The sequence below is a fragment of the Ascidiella aspersa genome, chromosome 8 (genome assembly GCF_963924565.1).
Source record: "Ascidiella aspersa chromosome 8, kaAscAspe10.2, whole genome shotgun sequence".
NCBI lineage: Eukaryota > Metazoa > Chordata > Ascidiacea > Phlebobranchia > Ascidiidae > Ascidiella > Ascidiella aspersa.
The window spans coordinates 17,844,529-17,870,410 of record NC_139454.1 but is presented as its reverse complement, the minus strand read 5'-3'; the positions used below and the strand labels follow the sequence as shown (position 1 = coordinate 17,870,410).

At 37.1% G+C, this 25,882-nt stretch overlaps 2 protein-coding genes across 2 annotated transcripts; both read left to right on the top strand.

The window, feature by feature from the left end:
- The first annotated feature begins 203 nt into the window (after nucleotides 1-203).
- On the top strand, nucleotides 204-9,546 carry LOC146136631 (protein phosphatase 1 regulatory subunit 36-like). The gene is made up of 10 exons (XM_083395784.1): nucleotides 204-376; nucleotides 433-500; nucleotides 2,390-2,590; nucleotides 2,694-2,819; nucleotides 2,990-3,142; nucleotides 4,119-4,312; nucleotides 4,592-4,727; nucleotides 6,252-6,437; nucleotides 7,615-7,712; nucleotides 9,242-9,546. The coding sequence occupies exons 1-10, from the start codon at nucleotides 374-376 to the stop codon at nucleotides 9,328-9,330; spliced, it is 1,254 nt and encodes a 417-aa protein (XP_083251910.1). The 5' UTR covers nucleotides 204-373; the 3' UTR covers nucleotides 9,331-9,546.
- A 4,477-nt stretch (nucleotides 9,547-14,023) lies between these two features.
- On the top strand, nucleotides 14,024-22,519 carry LOC146136630 (cytochrome P450 7A1-like). Its single transcript, XM_083395675.1, has 7 exons — nucleotides 14,024-14,111; nucleotides 15,292-15,432; nucleotides 17,251-17,629; nucleotides 18,522-18,816; nucleotides 19,323-19,610; nucleotides 20,507-20,685; nucleotides 21,048-22,519. The coding sequence occupies exons 1-7, from the start codon at nucleotides 14,032-14,034 to the stop codon at nucleotides 21,492-21,494; spliced, it is 1,809 nt and encodes a 602-aa protein (XP_083251801.1). The 5' UTR covers nucleotides 14,024-14,031; the 3' UTR covers nucleotides 21,495-22,519.
- The last annotated feature ends 3,363 nt before the right edge of the window (nucleotides 22,520-25,882 follow it).

Here is a 25,882-nt window from a genome sequence, read left to right as displayed (position 1 = left end):
TTAAGGGATATTTTACATCCAAAAATAAATATAATACTTGGTAAAACTAATAAACATCCAAATTAGAACTGGTTTTTAACAATAAAATCGTTAATTTTGTAAAAACAAACTATTGTAACAAAGTTATTCGCATGATTGCGTATGCGCTGTAAGGCGTGACTGCATAGTAACTATTGACGCTGTAAATTGTCACGACTCAAGTTTAAAGTTTAGAGAAATTGCAATTCTCGAGTTTTAAAGGTCTAATAATTGAAATATTTATTAAATATTACAGACCGCTGGGTTTATCTTTTTAACCAGTTAAGACAAGTGTATACTGTGTAAAATCAAAGTAATTGCCTGGATTGAAATGTAAAGGAAATTATCTGCAAATATGGTAAGTTTGTATTTTTTTAATTGTAATATATATATTGCAATCTGATATGTTTTTAGATGACAGTATCCTCTAGAAAGGGATACTACGATTGGAATGATCAGCAAAATGCTTTGGAGTTTGTAAGGTAATATTTGTAAAAAAAAGAAAAACAACTGATAATTATTCTGCATATACAGATAGCCTATAGAACTAAATTAAGTAGCGTAAATAACTTAATAAATCGAAAATCAGTTTGTTTGGATGTTACATAATAAATATATTGTACTCCAGTTAATGCTAAAATTTGTGCAACTGTAATGAATTTAGTTACATACAACCGCAGTAAATTAATTGCTATTAAGAACCATATTAAAGAACCTAAGCTGACTGACTTTTTCATGGCTGAACACGTTTAAATTTAAGTTATTTGAATATCAAATATTTCACCGAAGAAAATGATTTATTTTTCAGTTCAGATAATCGATAAAAAATAAGAGTCGCATGCAGCAGTAGAAGCTTTGGTTGAGGAGCACTAATCTATACTGTCAATAATGTTTAATGCAAATAATAAGCCTTTTGTATTTTATACCAGCTGTCGATAATTAGTTTTTATGGCATTACGTTTTAAACATAACACACAGAACAGGAAATTCTGGAGAATTGAAAAAGCATGAGCAGAAATATGCTGACAGTTTAAATAATAATCACAGGTAGGTGTACGTTGAGGTCACACTGACCAGACTGTCCGAACTGGGTTGGGCCCGATTTTCCAAAGCTGCTACAATATTAAACTAAATAATTTACTTGATCACTTAAGTTACGAGTTCTAGTTACAGTCTTGATATGTTTTAGTTTTATATACTTTTTTGGTTTTTGTAGTGTCAGATAAAACTCTAAATTATGCTGTTAAATTGCTTATGTTCTATTAAAGCGTGAGCTAACTACAGGCCCGCTAAACAAAGGTAGCCCGCAGAATCTTTTTTGTATTGACTGCAATCTTATTTTTATTGGCTAGTGATGAAAGTAATTTTTTATTTGCTTGCGAATAGGACTTAATTTACGTCCCATGTCGTAGAGTCACATAAAAATATAATTCTCCTTAAACGACAAGTAAGAATCATAGGCAAAATGTGAAAAGGATAATATTTCAGTATTTTTCAGTGTCCTCTACCGTTATTTTTTCTTGAGATCCTCTTAGAAAAAAGAGCGAAGGGACATGTAGTTAACTACTAAAGTAGAACTAAGCAAAAGCATTTCTTATGAATAAAATAGATTTAGTTTTCAATTGCACACCAGTTCTTTCAGAAACAAGATGTTTCTTAAAATTGCTTGAAATATGGTTAAACTTGTTACAACATATATCACCCCAAACTAAAATCCTTGATACACCCTTGCAACATGTCAACTATATTAAACAAATTGTTTGATGACCTGCAACAAAATATAGTGGGACAATGCTATTTTATAATCACATATGGACTGATTGATTGACATATCTATAGTGTGCTGTTCTTGTTTGTTTGTTATTATTTGATTTGCTTGTCCACTTATTTTAAATTTTTTATTTAGTTATATTTAAAAAATTTAAACAATAAGTTTACTTTGTCGTATCTATAATATTTTTCAGTGTTCACTAGGTTAGTGTACAAACTTTAAGACATAATTAGGGATTCTGATTATCAGATGCCAAGTGTTAGTGATAACCCGAAGGTGCCATTCCAATACCAAATTTATATGAGAATTTTAGCTTTGATTTATAGTTAAATGCAGCAATTTTTTTCTAAAATTTAAAAGCATTAAAAATAGTATGGTTAACAACTTGACCTAACTGAATTTCTTAACACTAAAATAAATTTAGGTCTAAAATTGTCAAAAAACGTGCCTTTAAGCTTTTTATTCTCATGGCCTTTTTGAGCATAGTTGTGATGAGTTCAGAATCGTTCGTTCTTAATACTTATTATCCAAAATATTGTGTCTCTGTATAAAATGTCAGGTACTGGACATTCCTAACTATAATATTGATATGTTGGGCAGGACTGGACCTGGAAGACAAAGCCATGGATATAATCCACCCAGCAATATCGCTTTCCAATCATCTAAACCTAGCCAAAAGCATTCACCACGCTTTGGAATACTGAGGCACTCGGAAAATGCTCTTGTTAGCCTTAGCTGTGTAAAAGAAGTGGCTCTTAATTTAATGAAGCAAGAAAGCAGTAAAGTGTCAACCTCATTTGTGTAAGAAAAAAATTAGTGTTTCTCGTTTTCTTTTAATTTATCATTGTTATTATTACAAGATGTATATAATAATTATTACAATTAAACTTTATATGATTCGTAGAGAGCTGTATTCTACTCAGCAGTTTAACAACTTCCTGGTGATGCTACTTCGCTATTTTAAATGGTTTTTTGAAGAACTTGAACAAAAAGAAAGGCCTAACAAAACAAGTTATTTACAACCAAGCCGGTAAAACACATTATTAATGGGTGATTTTAGTTTTTATTATTGCTATTTATTCCATAATATTATAAGAATACACTGACAGAAAAAAGGCTATCAACAGTTGAACATTGTTTTTGTAAAAAAATGAATGATTAATGGTAGCGTAATAAACACAGGTATTTCTAATTCTTCAGAGCTGAAGTGGAAGCACTTGCAATAACCAGAAAAAAACTAAGTGCTGCCAAGAAGCAACTTGGACAAACATACTGCATACTACTTCTTGGTTTGGGTCTTGAAAAGCAACATCACATGGCTTGTGGAAAGCAAAGAGTCTCTTCAACACATCGGTTTGTTTGGGCAGATTGATTTTGACGTTTTGTAGAAAAGTTCTCAAACTTTTATATCAGTCTGAACTGTTTTGTTTCCTTAAAAGCATCAATTTAAAAAACAAGGCATATTTACCATTTCACAGAAGTATAATTACTCCAACATTTAAACGAGTGCATACATATTACTTATTTTGCTGTAAACAAGTTGTTAAGTGATCTAGTTTTCTCTGTTACACATAACAGCTTATCTATTAACTATTTTTAAACAATTAGTAGCAATTTTGCGAAGTATAATATTGTTTCCTTATATTTCCCTACTTTAATCAATTTATGAATATCTATGTATCAAATGTAGGTAAACTTATTCTTTATCCCTTGCCTACTGTTATAAATAACATTTCACACGCTTTCAAAATGTATTTGTGTTTTATGTTTTGATAGCTTTGTATGATTTTTACGTTCGCGCTAACGTGCGTTCCTGTATAAAGCTGTGAGGCCAATGGCTTTCACAACTATTTGCACAAAATATTTTGATAAATGCGATTATATCGATTATGTACAAATTATGATTATGTGCTTAAGGGGACTCGTCGCTTCTAAATTCTAAATTTTAATTTGAAAACGCAGTTGTAAATTTAAATAAGCGAAGGTAAAAAAACGCCAACACATGGCACCATATTGTCTAATATATTGCGATTGTGTTTCACTTGCAAATTTTCTGACGTAAAGTGACGTCATCTTTAAAAATCCATACACTACCTCTAAAAGCTTTTTAAAGTTTTATATCCGCCCTTGATCATAATGTAACTTTTGTTACGTTAATGTCAACAGGCTAAAAACTGTATGATATTACATACAATCAAAATACCACTTATATTTTACTTAAAAATCTGCAATTATATCCATCAGAATAACCTAGAAACGATGATTTTCAATAGAACAAGGTTCTTTTACTTCAGTTATCAGCTAGATTCAGGTTTAAAGTGTGTTTCAGCGACAAGAAAATGTTCGAGGACCTCTACGACTTTTGCTTTCACTCCGTTTCGGTGACCTTTCGGCGCCAGGAAATGAACAAGATCAAGCTGGAGATCGGTAACATGCTGAGGTCGCCGTTTTACAACCCTGCCTTGCGCCCGCAACCGACCCCTGAAGAACTGGAAGAAGCGAACAAAAAAATCTACAGACCTGGTTCGTTTTTCCTCTGCTTTTACCACTCACACGTATTATATCCTTGGGACATTAATGTCCACTTCCCACCCACTTGTACGACTGATTTTTTATTGAAAAATAAACACAGGGATAAGAATATGCAAATAAAGGTATAAGGATATGCAAATAAAAACCGGAACGCAATAGATGCGTATCGTTTTTTTAAATGTCTGCAGCCAAGAAGCTAACGAAGTCGTAAGTTTAAATTATTTGCTGCAAAATAACCCAACGTTTTTTGTTGCTTATTTATTGTTTAAGTGGGAAAATCAACAAAGCCGATTGGCGAAAGGGTGGAAGCTTTGTTAGCTGTCAAACTTCCCGAAGTAAAGAAGCTTTCGCCAGCCGAGTACAAACGAAAATACGGAAAGCGTCCAGCAATGATGAAAGCTATTTAGTTAGTATTCCTGTTGATAATAATTGTTGTTAACTGAAACGTAACACAGTGGTTAAATTTGTATGCATTAACCGTTATTTACGATTTTACGAGTTTCATTAATATACTTTTCATTTCAAAGGAATGGTAATAATAAATCAAAGAAAATGTTTTTATAGCGTTTGGTCCTATGTGAATTAAAACGGTTTATGTTTAGGTTTGTTACGGCTACAAAGAAAACAGTTTTAATTTGGCCAAAACATCCTATCGCTCTTGATTTCTATGGAAGTTTTGTTGGAAAAATTTATCTTTAACTTTATCTATATGTCGAGCTTTGACTCTTTTATGAAATAATTTTCTATTAAACGTATAGTGAATCGAAGCAATTAACAAACAATACATCTGGTAATAATGACTTTATATTTTTTATTAATCTAAGACAGGGGTTCTTAAACTGGGGTCCATGGACCCCTTGGAGGTCCGTGAACTAATTTTAGGGCGTCCATGAAGGCCAAATTGAAACATTAGTGTATATTTAAGAAGTAATCAAAAAAATTAAAAATAATTTGGTTAAAAAGAAAACGTTTTCGCACCTAATGTATTTAGACTCCATTTTACCTAAATCATCAGCGTTTTTCTGAAAGTCTATTTGTGTTGTAACCAGGGCTGGGGAGCCACCGTAAAATAGCATTAGCTCCGGCTCCAGCTCCGGAGCCACCAGGCAATTATTAAATGGCTCCGGCTCCAGCTCCGGAGTTGTTAAACTCAATCCTTTGGCTCCGGCTCCAGCTCCGGAGTAGTAAAACTCAAATCCTTTGGCTCCGGCTCCAGCTCCGGAGCCATCAAACACACACCCAATGACTCCGGCTCCGGCTCCAGCTCCGGTGCCACCAGTCACTTATTCAATGGCAAGTTTTAAAAAGTTTTCAAAAAAGCTTTTGGCTAACTAACGTTGGAGATGGAACAAAATATAATTTCTTAGCTTTAGCACCACAAACTATGGCCCCAGCTCCACAAAAATAATAAAAAGGGCTCCGGCTCCAGCTCCAGCTCCACAAAAATAATAAAAATGGCTCCGGCTCCGGCTCCAGCTCCACAAAAATAATAAAAATGGCTCCGGCTCCGGCTCCAGCTCCACAAAAATAATAACAATGGCTCCGGCTCCGGCTCTGGCTCCATAGAAAATGCTTAGCTCCGGGCTCCTGGCTCCAGCTCCGGCTCCGGCTCCCCAGCCCTGGTTGTAACATAGATTTATGAAAAAAATCAGCATATTTCTGAAGTCTATTTGATTGTGACGTCAATTTATGACGTCATTTTGAAATTTTCTTGCCTACCGTGGTCCACCCAAAGCAATTAAATAGGGGTATGTGCTAAAAAAGTTTAAGAACCCGTTATCTAAGACTTCTTTCAATGGCCAAGCTAAATTACTTGTTTGTAATTAAAGCTGTGCAATTAATCGGCATCGATACACTGCGCTATTATTCCGCCTTCTCTTGTAATTGTATTTCTATACCCGAGGTAAACCTCTCGATCTTTCGTCTCCAGCCAACGTTCGTCCGCTCTCATCTCGCTTCTCCCTCTTCCACCGGAAGAGTCGAGCTACCTCTTCAAGCCGCATCATTCGAGCACCAAACTCCTGCAGGATAAGCACGTTGAAGAAGAGGAGGAGGACATGGATGACCACGAGGACTCTCCTCCCATGTTCTCCATAATCATCGACCCGTCCGAAAAGTAAGAGCACACTTGTTGCCAGGATTATGCCACAATACATTGATAGTTACTGATAAGTAAGGCGATTATTTTGCGTCCTACAAAATTGAAAAATTTTGACCTAAAAAATTGAAATTTTGACTTTTAAATATATATGTTTGTGACAAAATTTTGACCTATAAGAAATACATTGATTTAAACAACACATTGTTGTTTAAAGTACTGCATTAGTGTCTTGGCGTCGTCTTCGTCTACAAACTCGAGTATACAGTATATTGATCTAGTTAAGATATAATACAGTTAAAATGGCGTAAAATATAATTCAAAACCTTTTTTTTTTTTGACAAAATTCTGACAAGTCAAAAAATAATCGCCCCTCTGTTAAGTAAACGCAGGTTATTTTTAAACTCTTTTCAACTCTTCAAGCAGCTTGATGCTACCCAAAAGCATGGTTTAATTAACTTGTTTCCCATTTAAAAAACATATAGGTGAAAATAGCAGTATTGTTCAAGAGGCGACTCCACAAATGTGGTCATGAGTTTAGTGCAGTACTGGACTACAAATTACGTAAAACGTAGTATTCGGACGGGTCACGTATGGTTTGTTTGGTACTAAATCTATAGCTCCGATAATAGCACGCTTTGGTGGGTCATTTTTTTCGCCTGTCTTCTTTTGATGCATATAGATGTATTGCTTTAACTCCAAAGGGGGTTTTAACCTCATGCAACCTTTCTTACTCCGGCAATAACAGCAGTGTATTTTTGGCATATTATATTTTCTGGCGTTTGAGTCAAAGGATTCTTCAGTTTAACCCAGGGGTTCTTAAACTGGGTCCATGGACCCCTTGAGGGTCCGTGAACTAGTTTTAGGGGGTCCATCAACGCCCAATTGAAATATTAGTGTATATTTTAGAATTAAATCAATTTATCAAAGAGAACAATTTAATTAAAAATAGGACAGTTTTACACTGACTGTAATAAGACTCCATTTCACTTTCACATTTTTGAACCGAAATCAGCAGATTTAAGTCTATTTGTATTGAGACGTAAATTGATGACGTCATTTTTTTAATTTTTTGGCCTAGCGTGGTCCGCGCGAGCTCCAAAAAAAATTTAGGGGTCCGTGGTGAAAAAAGTTTAAGAACCCCTGGTTTAACAGCATACGAAGCAACAAGTTACGCGTTAACCTTTTTTCCCAGGATCGGCATCATTGGCGAACCTCTTGAGCAGTTCTCTCCCGACAGCCTCATGCCGAGAAACGTCGAAAGCGAAGAAGTGCTCGACAACAGAGATGACGGTAGTAAAACTTTGTCGTTGAGACTTACAAACCTTAATCGAATAGTTATTTTGTAGCGATTTTGGCTCTACGAACCACTACTTTAATATTTGATTGAGGTTTGGGTAGAATTTGAATATTGTGGTAAAATCGAACGTTAAACAGCACCGTAAGATGATGGGCTGCAGATGTGCCCGAATTCTCTGTAAAAAAAATATTTGATTCGACTTTCATCATATAATTTTAAAACGAGTTGGACTTCGTGTTGACACAAAATTATCTAACATAATGATTATCAGCTTAGTATGTGTTTCCACAACAGAATCTTGCCCTCCAAACAGAACATAATTCCGACGATAAAAGTTCTAAAATTGTATTATAGCTTGAGAAGCGCACCGCTTCGAACAAAAATCATCAGCAAGGGCTCAAACTTTTAATGTAAATATGCGTTTTCGCCGTATAAATGATTCTATTTGAATAAGATAAACTGATAATGCCATTTATTTATATAGCGAAATGCCTATTTGCATTAAAATTTTTAGACCTTACTGACTGATTTTTGTTCGAAGCCGTTCACTTCTCAAGCTCTTATAATGATTATCGTTAACAAATATACGATTTTAAGTCACAACTACCTTAAACAGTGTTCCCTCTAAGGTGCGCAACTGCGCAATTGCGCAGCCACACCAGACAAATTGCGCAGTAAAATTTGCTTTTGCGCACTTAAATCATTCTCAAACGTAAACCAGAAATCTTCACTTTTTTGCCACAAAGTTTAAGCATTTCGCATTGGCTATTTTTTCATTGATGTTTGTAGCTAAAAGCAATAACTCAAATTCGCATTGACGATTGTGACGTAATAAATTACTTTGTCTAATCCGTTTTCATCATCCATGCTGTGTATGTTTTTTATTTTACGTAGAATTAAATGTCTACTCAGGAAAATCGAGAGACCGAACATAGCAGTGGAGTGTTTGACAATAATTCCGGATCATGAAACCGAAATTTATTTTAAGGGCGTAAATTTATTAACATAATTTCAGCTTTTACACGATTTAGGTGCAGATACAGCTGTGGGGTCAATAATGGCGCCTTCACAAATTGACAAAATCATCTTGATAAATGCAAATGAGCGGATAGTTTGTGATTTTTGATTGTGCGCGAAAAAGCATCACGCATTATGTTTGTAAAATTAAACATTTTGTCAATTTAACCCAAATATTCGGATTTTTTTTTCGCGCGATCGCATTGTTTTCCATATCCTTGTTTCATGTCGTCACGTTATCTTTAAAAAAAAGTTTAAGTTTCACTCCTCGCCACAATACAAAAAACATTGATCTGCCGCGAGCCCCTGCCAACGCAGCCTCGAAATATTCTGGCGCACCACAAAAATATTCTTGCGCACTTCAAGGAATATATGGGCAGTATACAATTTTCTTGGGGAACACTGACCTTAAATGAAAAAAAAAAACTTCTACCAATGGACTGTAACAAATGATTTGAGTAAATCAGCTACAGGTTTTACCTAAAAACTATATTCGCGCACGCAGACTCGATATTGGATGGGCACGAAGGTCCAGGCCCAAACACAGGACAAAGAAACATACACTCGCGGGCTACAACTGAAGACGGAAACTGAAGAGATTAAGTTAACACAACTCGTTAATACTTTCTAACCTTCACTGTTGTTATCGTTCTACCTTAGAAATGCGCGTTTACCTTGCTTTTTGAGCTTTGCATGTTAAGTTACTGTATTTACTTGTTACCGAAGAACTATACGAGTTCCGCGCTTTGTATCTCGGCGTGCTTTAAATCTTAACACTTTACCTGTGAGAACCTGAAATAAACCTCATATTGCGTGTGAATCTGAGTTCGTTTGCCAGATTGGAACCTTTCTTCGTGCAAAAAGTTCTATAGGGTAATTGAAAGAAGGCATTTGCAATGACGCTCGCTTGAGATGCGCGATCATTGATCCTACTTTCTCTCATAGAAGAGACTAATTTTTTTATTGTCTGGGAGCACAATATTTTTTATGTATTTAACCCTATCGACCAGCGTTTTCCGTAAGATGGAGCAGCGTGAGCGATGTTGCTCTATCTGTCTCTTTACATGCCGGCGGACAAAATTGGCATTTATTATACGAGATATCCATCTATAAGGCTATGTTAAACAGAAAAAAAACGCTAAGCACGTTTGTGCCGGGCCGTATAACGTAGAATGCAGAAGGTCGAACAAATACTAGCTATTCTTCCTGCTTGCAATAGTGTCGTAAACCAGTAATGATTAAGGCAGTGCTTCTTAAACTTTTTTAGTTTCGTTCACCCCTAGCATCTATCTTCAGATTTCATTCACCCTTGTCTCATGGTATGATAAAACTGACTTGCACCCCTACGAAAAGCAATTCGGAATTTTTTAATTCAATATCACTGCGACAACTTGGAAATAGAGAAGTTTGTTGTTGGTCGCGCGAAGCGCGAAAAAAATGGATTTAATTGGTTGAATTGGCGCTAAACAATAAAATCAGGAGGCTTTTCGCAAAACATTTCGTCCCCCTGTTGCTAGCCTGTTATCCAATTATATGAAATATGGATAAAAAAATTGATCGAACGGGGATGACTTTTATCGTTTATCTATAAGTTTAAAAAAAAAAAAAAAAAAAAAAAAATTGGAATTAATAGGGCCGTTATACCTTTGATGATATGAAAACATACAATGGCACTCAAAGAGACTTTGTCAAGTTTTTTGGGGCAGTTTTAATGTTAAAGTTGGCAAAAACAGAGTTTGTACAGCGCTGCAGGAGTGGTGTACAACCAAAACGAAAACGATACCATTATAATCATAGCAACCCCCCCCCCCCCCTACGAATTGCTTGGAGCCCCCCTAGAAAACTTTTTTAAACCAGCAATTCAGCATCTTTCATGGCTTTTTGGAAATAAATGCAACGCCTCGCCTGAAATTCTTGCTAAAAGTATTAGCAACTAACTCGAAATGCGAAAAAAGAAGACATTTGGACATTTTTGATCGTCCTCGGAAGACCATTCAGTTTTCTTAAGAAAGGGGGACGAATCCTCCCAAAATAAGACATGTGGTAAGTCTAACTTATACACTCAGTGCAAACCAACTTAACTATTACAATAAGCAAAAAAACACCAAAAAAAAAACAGTTCAGTAGTCGATTTACTTCAGAAAGTAGTTTACTAGTGACTATAGGATGCTCCTGAACTTTCGTTCACCCTTATTCACCCCTTTTGGTTGGTTCACACCTGCAAAAATTTTATTCACCCTGGGGTGAACCATTCACCACTTTAAGAAACACTGGATTAAGGTACCTTACGCGACTCATTTATACTAAGAAACTCCCGAGCCGTACGGCGAACATGTTGGATGCCCTAGTTAACGGGTATTTAAACTATACCCTTAACCCCATGTTATGCTCTTACGTTTTTGTTGTGTTTCAGTTTATTAGGAAGTACGATGTGGGCTTCGTTTCTTAAGTTGCCGAATATTGTTTTTATCGCGATATGTAGTAGACAATATACTTAGTTTATTGTTAGTGTGTAGCATTCCCATAAATCATGCTGAGCAAAAGCATGTGTGTAAGTAGGAAAAGTGTAGTGATATTGTCTTTTGCCTATGTGTAAAGTTTAGATCAGTGGTTCTCAACCTTTTATGCTTCGTGGCCCCCTTTGATAGGTTCTTAACTCTCATGGCCCCCTGTGTATAAAAATACCTAGCATTGTATTTAACGTGTTTTGACTTGTGTTTTACTTCTAGTTTTACAATGTAAGCTTGTTTTGCAACTTAACGCACTTTAAGGAAATATTTGTAGGCTACCTGGCATTACACGTTAGTCGCCCAACTGCATTTGACGGACATCTAATGCTTAGGCGAAGGTTATCGGCCAGTAATGACTCGCCGGAAAAAAACTCGAACGCCGCATAGGCCTATATGGCTGCATTTGAATCAGCAGCACAGTGACTTGTTTCGCCACAGCGATAGGCTGTTAATCCAAATTTTCCGAGATAAAACGAATAAATTATATCGTTTTCAATTACCCGACATAAACGGAAGAACTTTTGTAAAACCATGATCCCTACGTTGAGTTTGAGAGTTATGCCCTTGAAAAATTGAGGTCCCTTGTATTACTTTATTGCCTTTTTTTAACTGTAGCTATAGGCTGTAAACGTCATTCTTTCGCAATTTTTTTAAAATGAAAGCATTTGTACGCAAGTGGTTCCAAAAACAAGATTAGAAATGCGTTAATTCTAGCAACTTAACCAAATAAGCTGATTGGCTTGGCAACATCAATATGATTGCATTTTACGCTTTGAATAACACAACGGCTTGTTAATCCTACATCGCATATATGTAAAGCTCAACACCTATTCAAGGTAGCTTTGTGATGTAGCCTATACCCAGCGATTTTTACAAGTGATAATTACCAACGCCCACATTAATTTATCAGGTTACATTTGAAGTCACTAGCCTGTTCGGGCACGTTGGCTAATACTCGGTATACACATTTTTAAATGCCTTTTGCGTTTGTGCATCACAGGGTATTAGTAACGACACCATAAACACCAAAGCAAGTTTTTGCTGAAGCTTTGCGGAACATTTTAAAATTCACTATTTACGCTACTTGTTGGATAGTTGGGCCAAGCGGATCAATTATAATGTATGTTTTCTGTGTCCACGTATTTGTGTGTGTGTTTTAAAGCAGTGCTTCCCAACCTTTTAAGTTCGTGACCCACTTTTAAAACAAGTTTGATTGTGCGACCCACAATGAGATATGACCAAACAAGTAGTATTACATAAAACCTGAATCTTTACTAGTGGTGTACGCGTACACCTACTGAAATAGTTAATGCGACACAACACATCTATGTTACATATTTGTGATATGGTTGTATAAATGTTACGTATTGGTAATGCAATGATTTCCCGATCTAATAGAAAACTGTAACAGTTAGAAATGCTTCGCGACCCACCTGAAATAGCTTCGCGACCCACTGGTTGGGAAGCACTGTTTTAAACTAAATCAAAAAATAGCTAAAATATATACCATAGGTATTTTTTGGTTCATTAAACTGTGCATGGTACGGCTATGCCTTATCTTTTCACGCATCAATGTCTTGGAAAATTTTAAAACGCAAATCTGTTCAAAGGACAGGTGCAATCATTTGGTTTTTTTAAGTTGGTTAAGCTATATACAAACGTTTCGAAAAATTCCAAAATATATTTCGAAAAAAAATAATAATAATATTATTCTCGACGCATTGTCAATAACAGCACTTCACGTGACTTTGCGAAATTTGAAAATTTTTATCTCTTAAGAATTTAGAGCCTAGATCCCACAAGGTTGTTGTGTAGGAATTAACTCGCCCTCGTAACGCCAAGTCTCAAGAATTTCGGTGAGTTGCCAGTAATACGAATTTTGCAACCCACGTCTTATTTCAAGGTTAAAACCTCCTTTTTAAATGATATGTCCATATGCCAACCGCTGAACGTGACGATTTCCGAGAAAGTTGCTTGTTTCCAACCATATCGAAGTTGTTTGGTTATATTCTATTGTAATTGTAGCCTTAATCAAATACGCTATACAGTAATAAAGCCAACTTAGATTTACGCCTTACCACCTACACATCTTAACTTCGAAACGCTATTATATGACTTATAAGGTAAATGAATTATCGACAAACGTGTTAAATTTTCCTTTGATGGGAATTTTTTTCGATTTTTTCTGTTATTCCCTCAAATAGCTTATGAACTTAACGACGAAATACGAAGAAATTGTGTTGCTTTGTGGTGGTGAATATTTCAAGGAACTTGGTAAAACTCAGGTGCATGTCAGTGGAAGTCTCGTAGTCTCGACCGTAAAAACCAGAAGCATCAGGTTTCATTGTGTAAGAATGCTTAGACTTTGGCCAGACGAGAGCGCTTTCGTGCGTTAAGTGAAAACTATATAGCGGGTTGCTATATATTCCAGAAAAAAATGAGATATTCAGCAGTGCAATATATTTCCAGGCAGCGCTTGTTCAAGCCACAATGAACGTTTAGCTGCAGGATGCAAATTAATTTTAACCAGTTTTTCTGTGCGATGTTTAGGTTAAACACTTGAGTTTTAATTTCGGTGCGAAAATTTACACTCGACTGTATTTTCGGACAACTCGCGTATTTTAACATCGCCTTTGTCGTTTGTAAACTTACTCAAACGTTGACTTATCTGACAGCGTTGGTAGACAATGTTGCGTAAGTTTTATTCAGGAATGTGATACGCTTTTATGTTTTATTATTTGTTCAGTCATATAAAATCACTCTATTCGCGCAGGTTATCCTAAAAATGATCGAGACCTTAGTTACCACTTTCCTGTTGTTGCTTAACTTGTCTTTTGTTCTGCTTATTATGTTCCAGAGAAGAAGGTAATAAGACTTTTTAGGATTATTACTTTAAATATAGAACTTTGTAGCCTACTACTATATTTGCGTTGTTTTCAAAAAGCAAATACGATCTTTGTTTTTCCGAATATGTTATTAAAAAAATCACCTTTGTTAATAAAATAATCCCGGAGACTTCAGAAGGTGAAGACGCTTTTATCATACATAAATCATGATAATTTATTTTATTTAGTGTCATATCAATAATAGTCTCTATGGTCCCTAAACCGCTATAATTATAAGACACAGGAAACACTATTCGTGGCAAATGATGACAGAAAAAATACTTGATGGCCCTTTGGTTAAACGTTTTATTATATGTACGAATATAGGCTACGGCCTTCCGAGAGACATTAGTGAAAAAGCGAACCAAGTAAGTCCTTGAGTGCATCACTAAGCACAGATCCCTTGGCATACGTTTACCGTGGTTCAGGGTCATTACTAAGCCTCAATCTTTTTCTACAACTTCGCTGAGGGGTACCAGCCATAGAATAACTAAAACCATGTACCTTGAAAGGATTTCCCAAAATATAAAATGTTTTGTTCAAACGATCCACTGACTCATTTTGAGGTGCAACGTGCTCAAGCATACCGCAGACTTAGATTAGAGCAAGTCATTTACAAATTTACTTTGGGTTATTTCTGATGGAATAGTTTGCGCAAACGAAAAACTGGCGATATGCCAGGCTTAAATCGCATGTTCGTTTTCAGTGCAAATATGAGCGCATCGTGCCATGCAATCATGCGGAAATTTCCGACTCCGACAATACCACAGTTAAACATTCGCCATTTCGACAAGCTAAATTTCAAGCTATCCGCAACACATGCTTGTCATAAATTCACTATATGGCCGTGTAGTTTTTCCAAGACATGTTTTTAAACGAACATTTTCATTTTATTAAGGGTTAGGCGTAACAGTTTATATATTTATTGACTGAGAAGACAAATACCTGAAGTGCAACCCCATCGCCACAATGCGAATTTCGAATCTCTAAATATAAATAAAACTATGTGCTCTATATCTATACCGAGCAACGGTCCACAATATAACCATGCAAGACTGGTCTACAATATATATAACATGTTCTAAAGAGAGGGTTGTATTGACGGCAATAGCCTGTAACCGTAACTGCAATTTGTTGTAGCTGTATTTTTTTGCTTTCAGGCGCCCATTGGAGCCGCCTCTGGTAAAACACGCCATGCCTTTTGTTGGGGGTTCTTTCCAGTTCGGCCGACAACCGCTGGAGTATCTGCTCGACCATCAAAAAAGATACGGGGACGTCTTCACGATTGAGCTGGCTGGATGGTGAGTGACTTTGAAGTTGAGTTTCCAAAAGTTATTTTTTAGGTTTCTTGACTTGAGCGAGTTTCAAGTATCGCGCAACCACACTTGCCGAAACCTAGGTACAGATTATAACGTAGTTTTCTTTCGTTCTTTGTGAACTGACTTTTGGATCCTTAGCAAAATAAATTTTGGTTCCCTATAATTCGGATTAAACATAAAAATTACGCAGGCGAACTTTGCTCATTAATAGTAAATGTAATGTTGGCAATTAGCGAAAAAACAAAAAATGAATCATGGAACATTTAATTTGACATTATGCTATACTTTTTTAATGTCAACGTACAATGTTGTCAACGAGCGTACCTTTAAACAAAACTAATAAACTTAAAAACTTTTATGTTTTATGTTGACCTGTAGTAAAATGTTGATCAAACTTAATCTAAAAAAAAAGTAAACAGTATTTTTAAAGCCAACGCAAAAAACCTTTACCCCACTAAGGCATCCATGCCAGGGTATTTGGCTTTGTTTAAGGTGCATTTTATATGGCGGAAAAAAAATTATATAATGAATTCTGGCTCTATCACGAAATCATTGATAAACATTTTTTGGAACATTTAAATTGATAAATGCTAAGAGCTCTATACTTTGGGGCCCGGAAGATAATTAACACTATGTAGCCTTTAGGACGTTTTGAGAGCAATGTACGGTGAAAGAGTTTTTATAACGAGTTGAGGGTAGTGTCCAACGAGTATTGCGTGAGCGGCAACCAGCTGATGGACGGCCTTCGCCTTTGCATTTTTGCAATAGGCTACACCACCCGATCCGTTAGCAATTAGTTCAGTTCTAAGCAAAAATGTCTACGACAATTAGTGCATCCAAGGGAAGAAATGTCTGACTTTTCGACCTTGAGGTCGTGGCAATGCACTAAATGGACATTTAGGTAAACTCCAGGCATTGATAGTTCTAACATATTCGCTGAAAATTCACGAAAGAAAACAAAAACTGTGGCATAGAATTAATAATACTTGACCCACCCACACCCAAACGCTAACCCGGACCCTAATCCAAATAATGTGAGTTAATTTAGTAATTATTTGAACGCTGTGGAAAAAGCATAAGACCTGGACATTTATGTAATTATTAAATCAACGCACATTATTTGGGTTAGGGTGTTGGTTAGCGTTTGGATTCAGGTGGGTCAAGAAATATGAAACTTCTTATGCACATTTGTTAAGTCAAATTAGTGCATTGTCCAGGACCTCAAAGTCTAAAAGTCGGACTTTTTGATACTTTGGATGCACTAATTTTCGTAGACCTCTTTTGGAACTGCACCGACTTCTGATGGATCGGGTGGTTACACGCTGTCCGGTATACGCGAATGCAAAAAACGCATCAATATATTTGATATTTTTTATATTCTATGAACGTGTACTTTAATTAACCTTTAAAACGCCGTTTTTTCGTATAATAATGTATAAACAAAAAGCATGTAGCCTATTGGGTGTTGTGCAACGAAAAACCTTGGCTTAATTCGATCGGGCTAATAAACGTAAAACGGATACGGCCCATGTGGTGAGCAGCAATTGTTGGCGTGATATTTAAAGCGTAATCACGTAACCAAACTGCGTCCTAAGTAAAATTATCTTGTTTAAAAATGAAAATTGCTTATTGGTAAAACCGCTTCATTAAATGCCCAAAAACGTCGCGCGCGCGCGCTCGTGGATAATGGAGTTCTCAGTTTGACATCGCCGCTCCTTTGAACGATAAAAAAAATTTGAACGATAAATATCTAATAACTTTGCCCAAGAAGAATAAAACAAAAATTGTGTTGTTCAACAGGACAACGCACATGTTTATGAATCCGCTGGACGTGCGCTGCCTGGAAAAGTGCAACAACCTGGATCACCGTGAAATCGTCGGCGATTTCGTCACGAGAATGGTCGGCTCGGACCACTGCATTCACAATGACCCGGACACTCAAGCGAAGGTCAAGTGCCAGTCAGAGGCGGCGCGAAACCGCGCGAAGTCACCCAAGCGCGAAATTCGGCGAACAGGAAGGGCGCCCGATGTCAACAGGATGGCGCATTCGATCGTTAAGAACCTGCGCGGATCGATGCAGCTCGGCGACCTTTGCTCGTCGGCCAAGCACGTGGTGGCGTGCGCACTCGAGCGGAACCTCGCCAGGGTGCAACCGGGCAAACACGGCGACAAGAAATCGGTTCGTGTTTTTTACCGGTGTTGTGCTTAAGCGCTATCCGATGTAGCTATTTTTACTATTCGAAGAAGTCGCGTGTTTAAGATGCGTAATTATAGCAGCGAACAAAATCACTGCTTCACATTTCGGCGACTTTTCGTATAGTTTGTCACAATTGACTGCATTTGTTAGTTGTATTGTTTTGCGAAGTTCTTTTTATGGTTTAATGTTTTAGTTGCTGTCAAACAAGATTGGGCACACGGTTGCAAAGGTAATAAAACACATTTCTCATGGGTGTCGGTTTTGCGGTCTGCTTCGCATTACTATTTTTTTTTATTTAATTCTACAACGCAAATCACATTTCTGCAACGTAATTTACAATCTCGTTTTGCATGATGTTCACTTAAAGCCAATCCATATTTTCATGTTCATCATCTGTCTGCCAGTGAACTCGTAAAAGTCGCGTATCAATATTTGCTGAACGAACTGTTGCGAGAAGTATTTCAACGAAAATATATAGAGCTAAGAGTTTGCGGAGAGCAATCCTCGGAATTTTTATTCGTTCTCCCACTTATTGCACAATACAGCGTGGTCTATCCGCTTTCCAGCTTTCAACAGACCCTTTAGAAAAAGAACATTGTTTAAAACTACAGCATATCTTGAAAATGAATTGAAAAGCCATAAAGATCGAGTAGATCGACATCATCTTGATTATTAAGACATTTCGATCCGAACTTATATCATCTTCAGTTAATGTTTTAACTCAAGGGGATACAAGCTCCTATCGAAACGTCTTAATAATCAAGATGATGTTGATCTACTCGACCTTTATGGCTTTTCAATTCACCATCAAGCAATATTACATATCCGTGCGTAGTTTACACAACATATCTGTTTATGCTTTTGTTTGCCACAGGTCGAGCTGTACGATTTCTGCAAGCGCATCATCTTCGACATCACGTTCAACCTCTTCTTCGGTTCGCTTCCCGATATTGAGGAAAGCGCCCAGGAGACAGAGCGATTCTACGAGGTCTTCCAGCGCTACTTCAAGGATTCGTCGAAGCTGGTGGCCCGGGTTCCCATGTACTTTCTGCCGGACGTCAAGGTTGCCTTGAATCAGCTCGTCGAAATGATCGGCGCTATTAACTGGGCTGAGCGCACCAATGTCTCGCAGCTGGTGGCCGACATCGTGGACATGAACCCCACCATAGGTACACAGCAGGCTCGTCACGTTTGCAGCTCCGTAGATATAGAAATGCCACATACCCCATAATACAAACGACAAAGGTAGATTAGCAATCCGACGGAGTTGTTACATTTTCAATCAAACATAAAACGAATATGGACATAGTAGTTTAGTGCATTAAACACACTTTTCCTTTTACATTGGATGCCTGCTATATACGCTATTTTATGCCAAGGCTGGAAAACCTACTATTTTAAGAGTTATGGTTTAAACAAACGATGCTTAAGTGATTTGATACTGCAGTTGAAAAGGTCAGAAGAAATATAATAGCACAACACAATCAAAAACTTAGAAATCCTTAAAAAACGAGTTGTGGGCAAATCCCGTTTGTTTACAGTTAACTAATAAATTAAGATTTATAGTTATTATAACTCTCTAAAGGGCGCTCAACATGTATACAGTGGTACGCAGATTCGATCCGACCTATCGATCAATTACTATCGTTGCTCAAAATCCACTAAAACGATTTAGATTTTTCTTCACGCCGCTCTCGTCATCTCGTCATGATATTGTGGGCAGCACAGGCCAATACGGCTCCCGCGCTTTTCTGGACCCTTTACCAACTCCTAAAGAGCCCGGATGCAATTGAGGACGTGATGTCGGAGTACAGGAAGGTCATCGGACTGTCAGAACGTCCAAGGAGCGGCTCCATGGCTAATCACCTCGAGTATTTGTGCAAAAAACCGAACCACGCGTGCAAGTGCATCAGGAACATCCTCGGCATCAGGAAGAAGGATTTGGACAAAACAGTAGTTCTAGGTGAGACTGAAGACATTCTCTAAACGGGCGCCCTCTAACTAGTTGATGCCAAAACGAAAGTATTAAACCCTTTTTTATGCAATCGCAAAACACTGCCAATTTATTGCAAAAAATACCTAATAAATAATTAATTTATTAAAAAACATTACTCCGCCGGTTAAGTTCAAAAATCCTATTATTAAACTGTAAATCGCAAAAACATTATATGACTTATAATATAGACTTGTCACCTGATAGAACAACGTAGCAAATTAGTACATTTTAACAGTTTTATTTACACCAACAATTTAATCAGCTTATCCGCCAAATAGTATTTAATGTGTTCGACAAACACTAAGTTAGATTAACTTAAATGTTGTGGCGTTCCCTCAAAGTAGTTTTTTTACAGTTTTTATTAGTAGCATGGTTCACGGCGTGTGGACTTGAATTTTAAACCCAACAAACGCTTTTTTTTTCGCGCTTTGCGTTAACACTTTACTACCTCCTTAGATATAATTAAACACATTTAATCTCCGCTGGAGATTGTAGGGAGGCGTGAAAGAAAATTTAAAAGCCCAAAACAATAAACAGGAGCATTTGAACGTTATTTTTTATGGAATCGTTAAATGTTATTACTTTACACCTGTTGAATGTGATCTTAAACTTATTTAGAATCAACATGATCCGTTCATAGCGAGACTTGTATTGCTGTCCTTAGTAGATCAAAACACGTTACTTCTATAATTTCCACTCTGAAACACCACCGGCACACTTTTGCGTTGCTATCTTCAACCGGGTTCTAAACACAAATCAAGTTGGAGGTGTTAGTTAGATAATAACGAAGTGGATATTAGTCTAAAGAATTAACATTAAATCATTTCGCCCGTTAGAAAACGTTTGCCTTTCGTGTTCTGCAGAAGGTTGTATAAAGGAAACTATGCGAATGACGGGGGCAAGCTTCAGCATTCGCAAGGCTACAGCAGACACGGTGGTTCCAACACAGAGCGGGAAATCTTTCAAGATAAGAAAGGGAGATTACACCGCATTTTACGCCCCCGTGATTCACATGGACGAACAGATCTTTGATGACCCAAGGGTAAAATTGATGCTTTTAATTATTTTTACTCAAGATTTTCAGGAAGTCACGTATAGGTCCTTAATGTTTTATTAAATCCATAAAGACAGAATATTCGATTGGTGACCCCAGGCAAATTTAATGTTTCCTGCGAAGCACTTCTTGTATCGGAAACAATAAAAAACACAACAATATAAATTTTTATTTGCCAACACTTATTTTTTAGTTAGATATGCGCAAAACATAATCTATTTATCCTATACAATTTGTTTTGTTATGCAGTTTCGCTGTCACGTCTTTCATTTTTTTAAGTTCTATGTTTAACAACATCTGTTTTAAAGACACCTAACGTAAAACAGAAACCGAAACACTTTGTGGCGCAGGAATACCAGCATGAGCGATTCGTCACCACCGAGCCGTACAGAATAACTCCGGCTCCATTTAAAAGGCGCCCCACCCTTGCTGAAATCGGCAAGCAAAAACACCTTTGCAGCGGCCTTACTAGGATGCGCTCCAAGTTCTTCAAGTCTTCCAAGAGGATTCCTGCATCCAAGGCAATCCTTACCTTCGGCTTGGGAGCGTCGCAATGTCCCGGAAGACACATCGCCATTATCGAAATAAAGCTCGTGGTGCTTTCCCTACTGCAACACTGCCAGATCGACTTCGTGGAGCCCGACGCCCCGACGCCCGGCGAAGACAAGACCCACCTCGGTTTCGGGGTCATGCCCCCCAGCGATGATGTGAGAGTCACGATGCGAACTTGCCAGGACATCAACAACAACGTGGCGTCGGCGCTGGAGCTGCTTCGCGCAAGGCTGCTGGGCGCCTAGGCATTAGCACTCTGTAGTGGTATGGTTTCTCGATCTTTTTCGCTCTCGGGGCAAATGCGATGTTAACAAATATATGTATGTCAATCATTATGTATAGTGTTGGAAAGCATTTATAATATTCCTAATCAAACCACTTGAAAATGGCAGCAAGATAAGATATCGTAACACACCAACTTGTTTGTGTGTTTAATGTGCCATGAAAAACAGAAAAGTGCTGCGAAACACTTTTGTTTCACAAATTTTTCCTGCAACGCCCGTGGAAAAGTTTGTTGAACTTGCGCAGCACCCAGCGATTGGAATTTATCCAATTTTTATTTATTCATTTGTTTGTTTGTACCTTTGTTGTTTACCGCAATTGCGTTTGGATAAGAAAGGGAATCATAGGCGACGCCCTTACAACTAAACAACGCAGCGTGGTGTCGAGTAGACATTTTTATTAAACATTTTACTGCTTCACTTTAACTGGGAGATTTTTAGGAAAGCTCACTTTTACATAAGTTACAGGATGTAGACCAACGTTATATCAGCCCTCACGTGTTGAAATCACCGATTTCGTTTTTGCCAGCTAATGATCTAGAAATATCTGGAAGCATTGAGCTCAAGCCGTGATTATCGCCAAACATATAGAACGGGCGTATGTTGGGGCTACGGGATTTTCCCTATGAACTTTGTACAGTAGTAAGCCATTTAGAAACCGAAGAACGCTGGGTAATGCTTTGTAAGACAATACAGCTTAATGTACAAGCTATTAAAACGTGCTATATTATACTGCAAATGATTAAGGTAATTTCCCATGGCTCACGTTTTAATATATTTTGTGGGGGAGTGTTAGGTATTAAAAAACCCTGAAGTAAATCTAACAAATCTACAGCTTGTTTAGCTACTCCTCTGTTTCGATAGCATAATATTGTGTAAGTCAGGTTTGATAAGCTCTGATATATATTTTACGAAACCGTGAAAAGCATACACTTGCATTTTTGACTTTTTGACTTTTTGCCTTTATCATCTATTACCTGTATCTTTTAATAAACGAAAGAAAGCCATTGTTTGTTTTTTTTACTTTACAAACAGTTACGATGAGTTTGTTTACGTTGTTTACGTAAGGAGTTGCGCAGTGCTCCTGACAAATGCTGAAACAAGAAAGCCTTGCGATGAGATATAAAGCGACAGCGAATTAATTGATGCACTACTATTTGTTTTATATAATAGCTTACAGTACAATCGTAAAGTCAAATAGTTTCAAAAATGGCTTTTTTCTATCGGCATCCACAGAATACACTCAATAGAGGATTGAAAAACTTCTTGCGGTTTTCTTCATTTTACTGAATTGATAGCACTTAAACTTAAGCTTGACAACCCTAGTGTAGTAGACTGTTTATTTTAGGCATTAATTTAAACACCGGCGAAAAAATGCTGAAAAAAAATAACTCTGTAAATAGGATCAATTAAAATAAAACAAACTTTTTCTAATATGTTTAAGTAAGTGTTAAGCCTACTTCATTGTTGTTGTTTCCATTTTAATGTAAGAACATCCTGCAAAAATTGAATTATTTCGATAAAATTAGCAAACGCACATTGTCTATGGCCGAAATGTTTATGCAATCTGGGATGGCAATCTAACCCTATCGCACTACTCAAATTTTATGCTATTGATTTCAACAAATTAGGCTTTTGGCATTGTATAGCATGTTTGGTTTAGAGGTCTCAAGCCTAAAATATCGATAGATTGATGCATTAGCACTCGGATTGATGATTTCAAAGCATCGGTTGTCAGCATTCTATTGCTTCCGGTGCCTCGACGAAGCGCCTCTTATTCTGTGACAGTATTAAGTTGTATTTTTACGACGGGCTGCCCGCAAGCTGTGGGTTAACATAGCACATTGCTCAACTGGTTGCTAGAGAGGCACAAGCCGTAAGCAGTTCGTTTTTCTCCGCCCTTCAAAATCCCGTTGTATTTTGGTCCTGATTATTTTTAAACAAATTTTTAAAGTACCGGTATGTAATTTTGGTACACCGACGTCTGGTTACCAAGACGTACACCGCATAGCCTTCGCTATAAAAGTGAAACGCATTTTCTGGACAACGGGCTGAATTTTCTTAGGTATATATGACTAGCATGACTTTGATTTTAAGGAATATTTTGCTGCTGGTCTTCATGTCCGTGAAAAGGACAACTATACCAAAGCCGGGCTACGCTAAACAGTTGGATAAAATATTTCAATAACTTGATGCCATTTAGTACCATAGGGCTTGTTAGAAGTTTAAGTAGTGATAAAATAACCCCATATGTGGGTGACTGGGCGTATCAGACGAGAAACAGTTTCAGTGTAATGGACATTTTAGCGCACTTTTTATAGCAACGTTTTTTTATATGTATAAGCTTTTTGTGGTTTAGGATTAGCTTGCGGGGTAATATCAAAAGTTTACTGTTTAGGTATTATTTAATTCAAAGGCATTGGGCATCTCCCATTGCCGTGCTTGTTATTTTGATACGCTCCCATGATTAAGTTGAGTAGACAACTGGCGCAAAGCATGTCGCAAACGACTGCTTCTCGCTGTGTATGTTATCAAATATCAGTCGAAGCGTTTCCTTGAAAATCTGCAGCGTTTTTACAGTTAGAAATACGATTTGTTGGTGGACATATAAAGGAAACCTGTGAGGCACTATTTGCGGGATAGTTGTCACAGTGCTGATGACAGCATACTAATTTACATTCTATGGTAGTGAATGCAGTGGCACGAGGCACCACCGTGGTTAGCAGACCACAAACTAATGTGTGAATCATAAATTGTTTGCTTCGAAAAGCTAGTAAGGAGTGAGCATTGCATGTGTCAAGGTTTAGAGTGAAAACTGAAGGTAGTTCTGTTAAACGAGAAATTTAAACTCCTGTTGGCAGGGTTGTACTGTTAAACAAGGTTACATTGCATTATACCATAATCACCCAAAAAAGTAGTTGTCTTTATCAATGATTTCTTAGGGTCTTTTTATAGTGGAAAACGCTTTTACTTTATATTGCCACGAATTTGCAAAGGTTGATAACTGTGATGCCTAAAGCAATATCATTACGCTGTGTTCTATCGTGCGAAATCGTGAACGGCAGCTGAAGTCACCATTAGATCACGATGCGCAATTGCGCATGATACGTCCATATGTTGCCTTGTTGTTTGTCGCTGAAAATAAGCCAGAAACCTGTTTGGCAGTAGTAAATACTCAAGCTAGTTTAAACTAAGGACCTTGTCGCATAACTATCTGTGGCCCGCTTATTATTTAGTTCAGAGCTTTCCAACATTTCTCCATTCGCGTATTATAATATTAACCACAGACCAGCAAAAGTTTTTCAACAGTTAGGATATGGTTTAAAACTTTTGTGTTGAACTAAATGAACTGTTTAGGCTTTCGTAGCAATCATGCAGTATGCTGTGTGACCCGCAAATTATTTCGAGCCACAAGTGACTGCAGGGCGGATCCATGTGGTCGTGGGGAAGTATGTTGCCATGGCCCACCCAAACTGGATTTGTTTAGCCTATTTTTAGCTACGAAAATTCAAATTTGTTTCGCGATTATTTATGTTTCTAGTATGTCAAAGCCTATTTTGTAAAATAGTTTTAGTACAAAAGCGTCTTATGTCTCATCGCGCACCTCCAAAATGAGAGTTTTGGTCACTTAAACGAGTTAATGATCTTTTTCACATTGGGCTAATCGATACCATCTTTATCATGTAGTTTTAAATTGAAAGTACCGCCTGGGCAACCTTAAACAAAATAAACGAACTGTTTGGTGTTATTACGTTTACTTCTTTATGATTTTACTTAAAGATGAGACTTTCACGTTATGATGTAACTTTGTGACGTCGCCTCAGAAAAAAAATTCGTGCCCAAATCAAAAATCTTCATCGGCGCCTGGCTGATTGTCACTGATTTTTTATAGCCATGACTTAAGCAGACCAAACCACATTAGCATGTTTGTTTTGTGCCCGCCAACTCACTGGCTTGGTTATCTTGTTTGGGCAATTTCCTTACTGTGCTATCCTGTTTGAGCCCTTTTTTAAGACACATAGTTTCACAGATGAAAGATGGTTAGCTGAAATTCAAAAGAATTAATATATAGTCTAGATGTAAACCCGATGCTGTAGTGTAGTAAATGAAAACAGCAAGAACTATAAAATGATTTTTAGCGCTAAGCCTGGAGATAATACACCGCTAAGCAGTCACAAAGAAAAGTCACGCCTTAAAAGTAAAATATAATAAGGTAAGATACTATAAAAAACAGGATACAAAACTTAGTTTATAGTGGTTGACCATTAAAGTGAACATTAAAGTTAATACTTAAAAAAATATATTAATGCAGTAAAGCTCGAACATACTCGTTATATGTATTGTTTAACCAT

Excerpts from the sequence above, each read along its gene's own strand:
- LOC146136630 (XM_083395675.1), top strand. The coding sequence starts at position 14,032 with ATGATCGAGACCTTAGTTACCACTTTCCTGTTGTTGCTTAACTTGTCT. Across the intron at positions 15,433-17,250 it reads ACGATTGAGCTGGCTGGATG|GACAACGCACATGTTTATGA; the intron begins GTGAGTGACTTT and ends GTTGTTCAACAG. Across the intron at positions 18,817-19,322 it reads GGACATGAACCCCACCATAG|ATTTTTCTTCACGCCGCTCT; the intron begins GTACACAGCAGG and ends AAAACGATTTAG.
- LOC146136631 (XM_083395784.1), top strand. Across the intron at positions 501-2,389 it reads AATGCTTTGGAGTTTGTAAG|GACTGGACCTGGAAGACAAA; the intron begins GTAATATTTGTA and ends TATGTTGGGCAG. Across the intron at positions 2,820-2,989 it reads AGTTATTTACAACCAAGCCG|AGCTGAAGTGGAAGCACTTG; the intron begins GTAAAACACATT and ends CTAATTCTTCAG.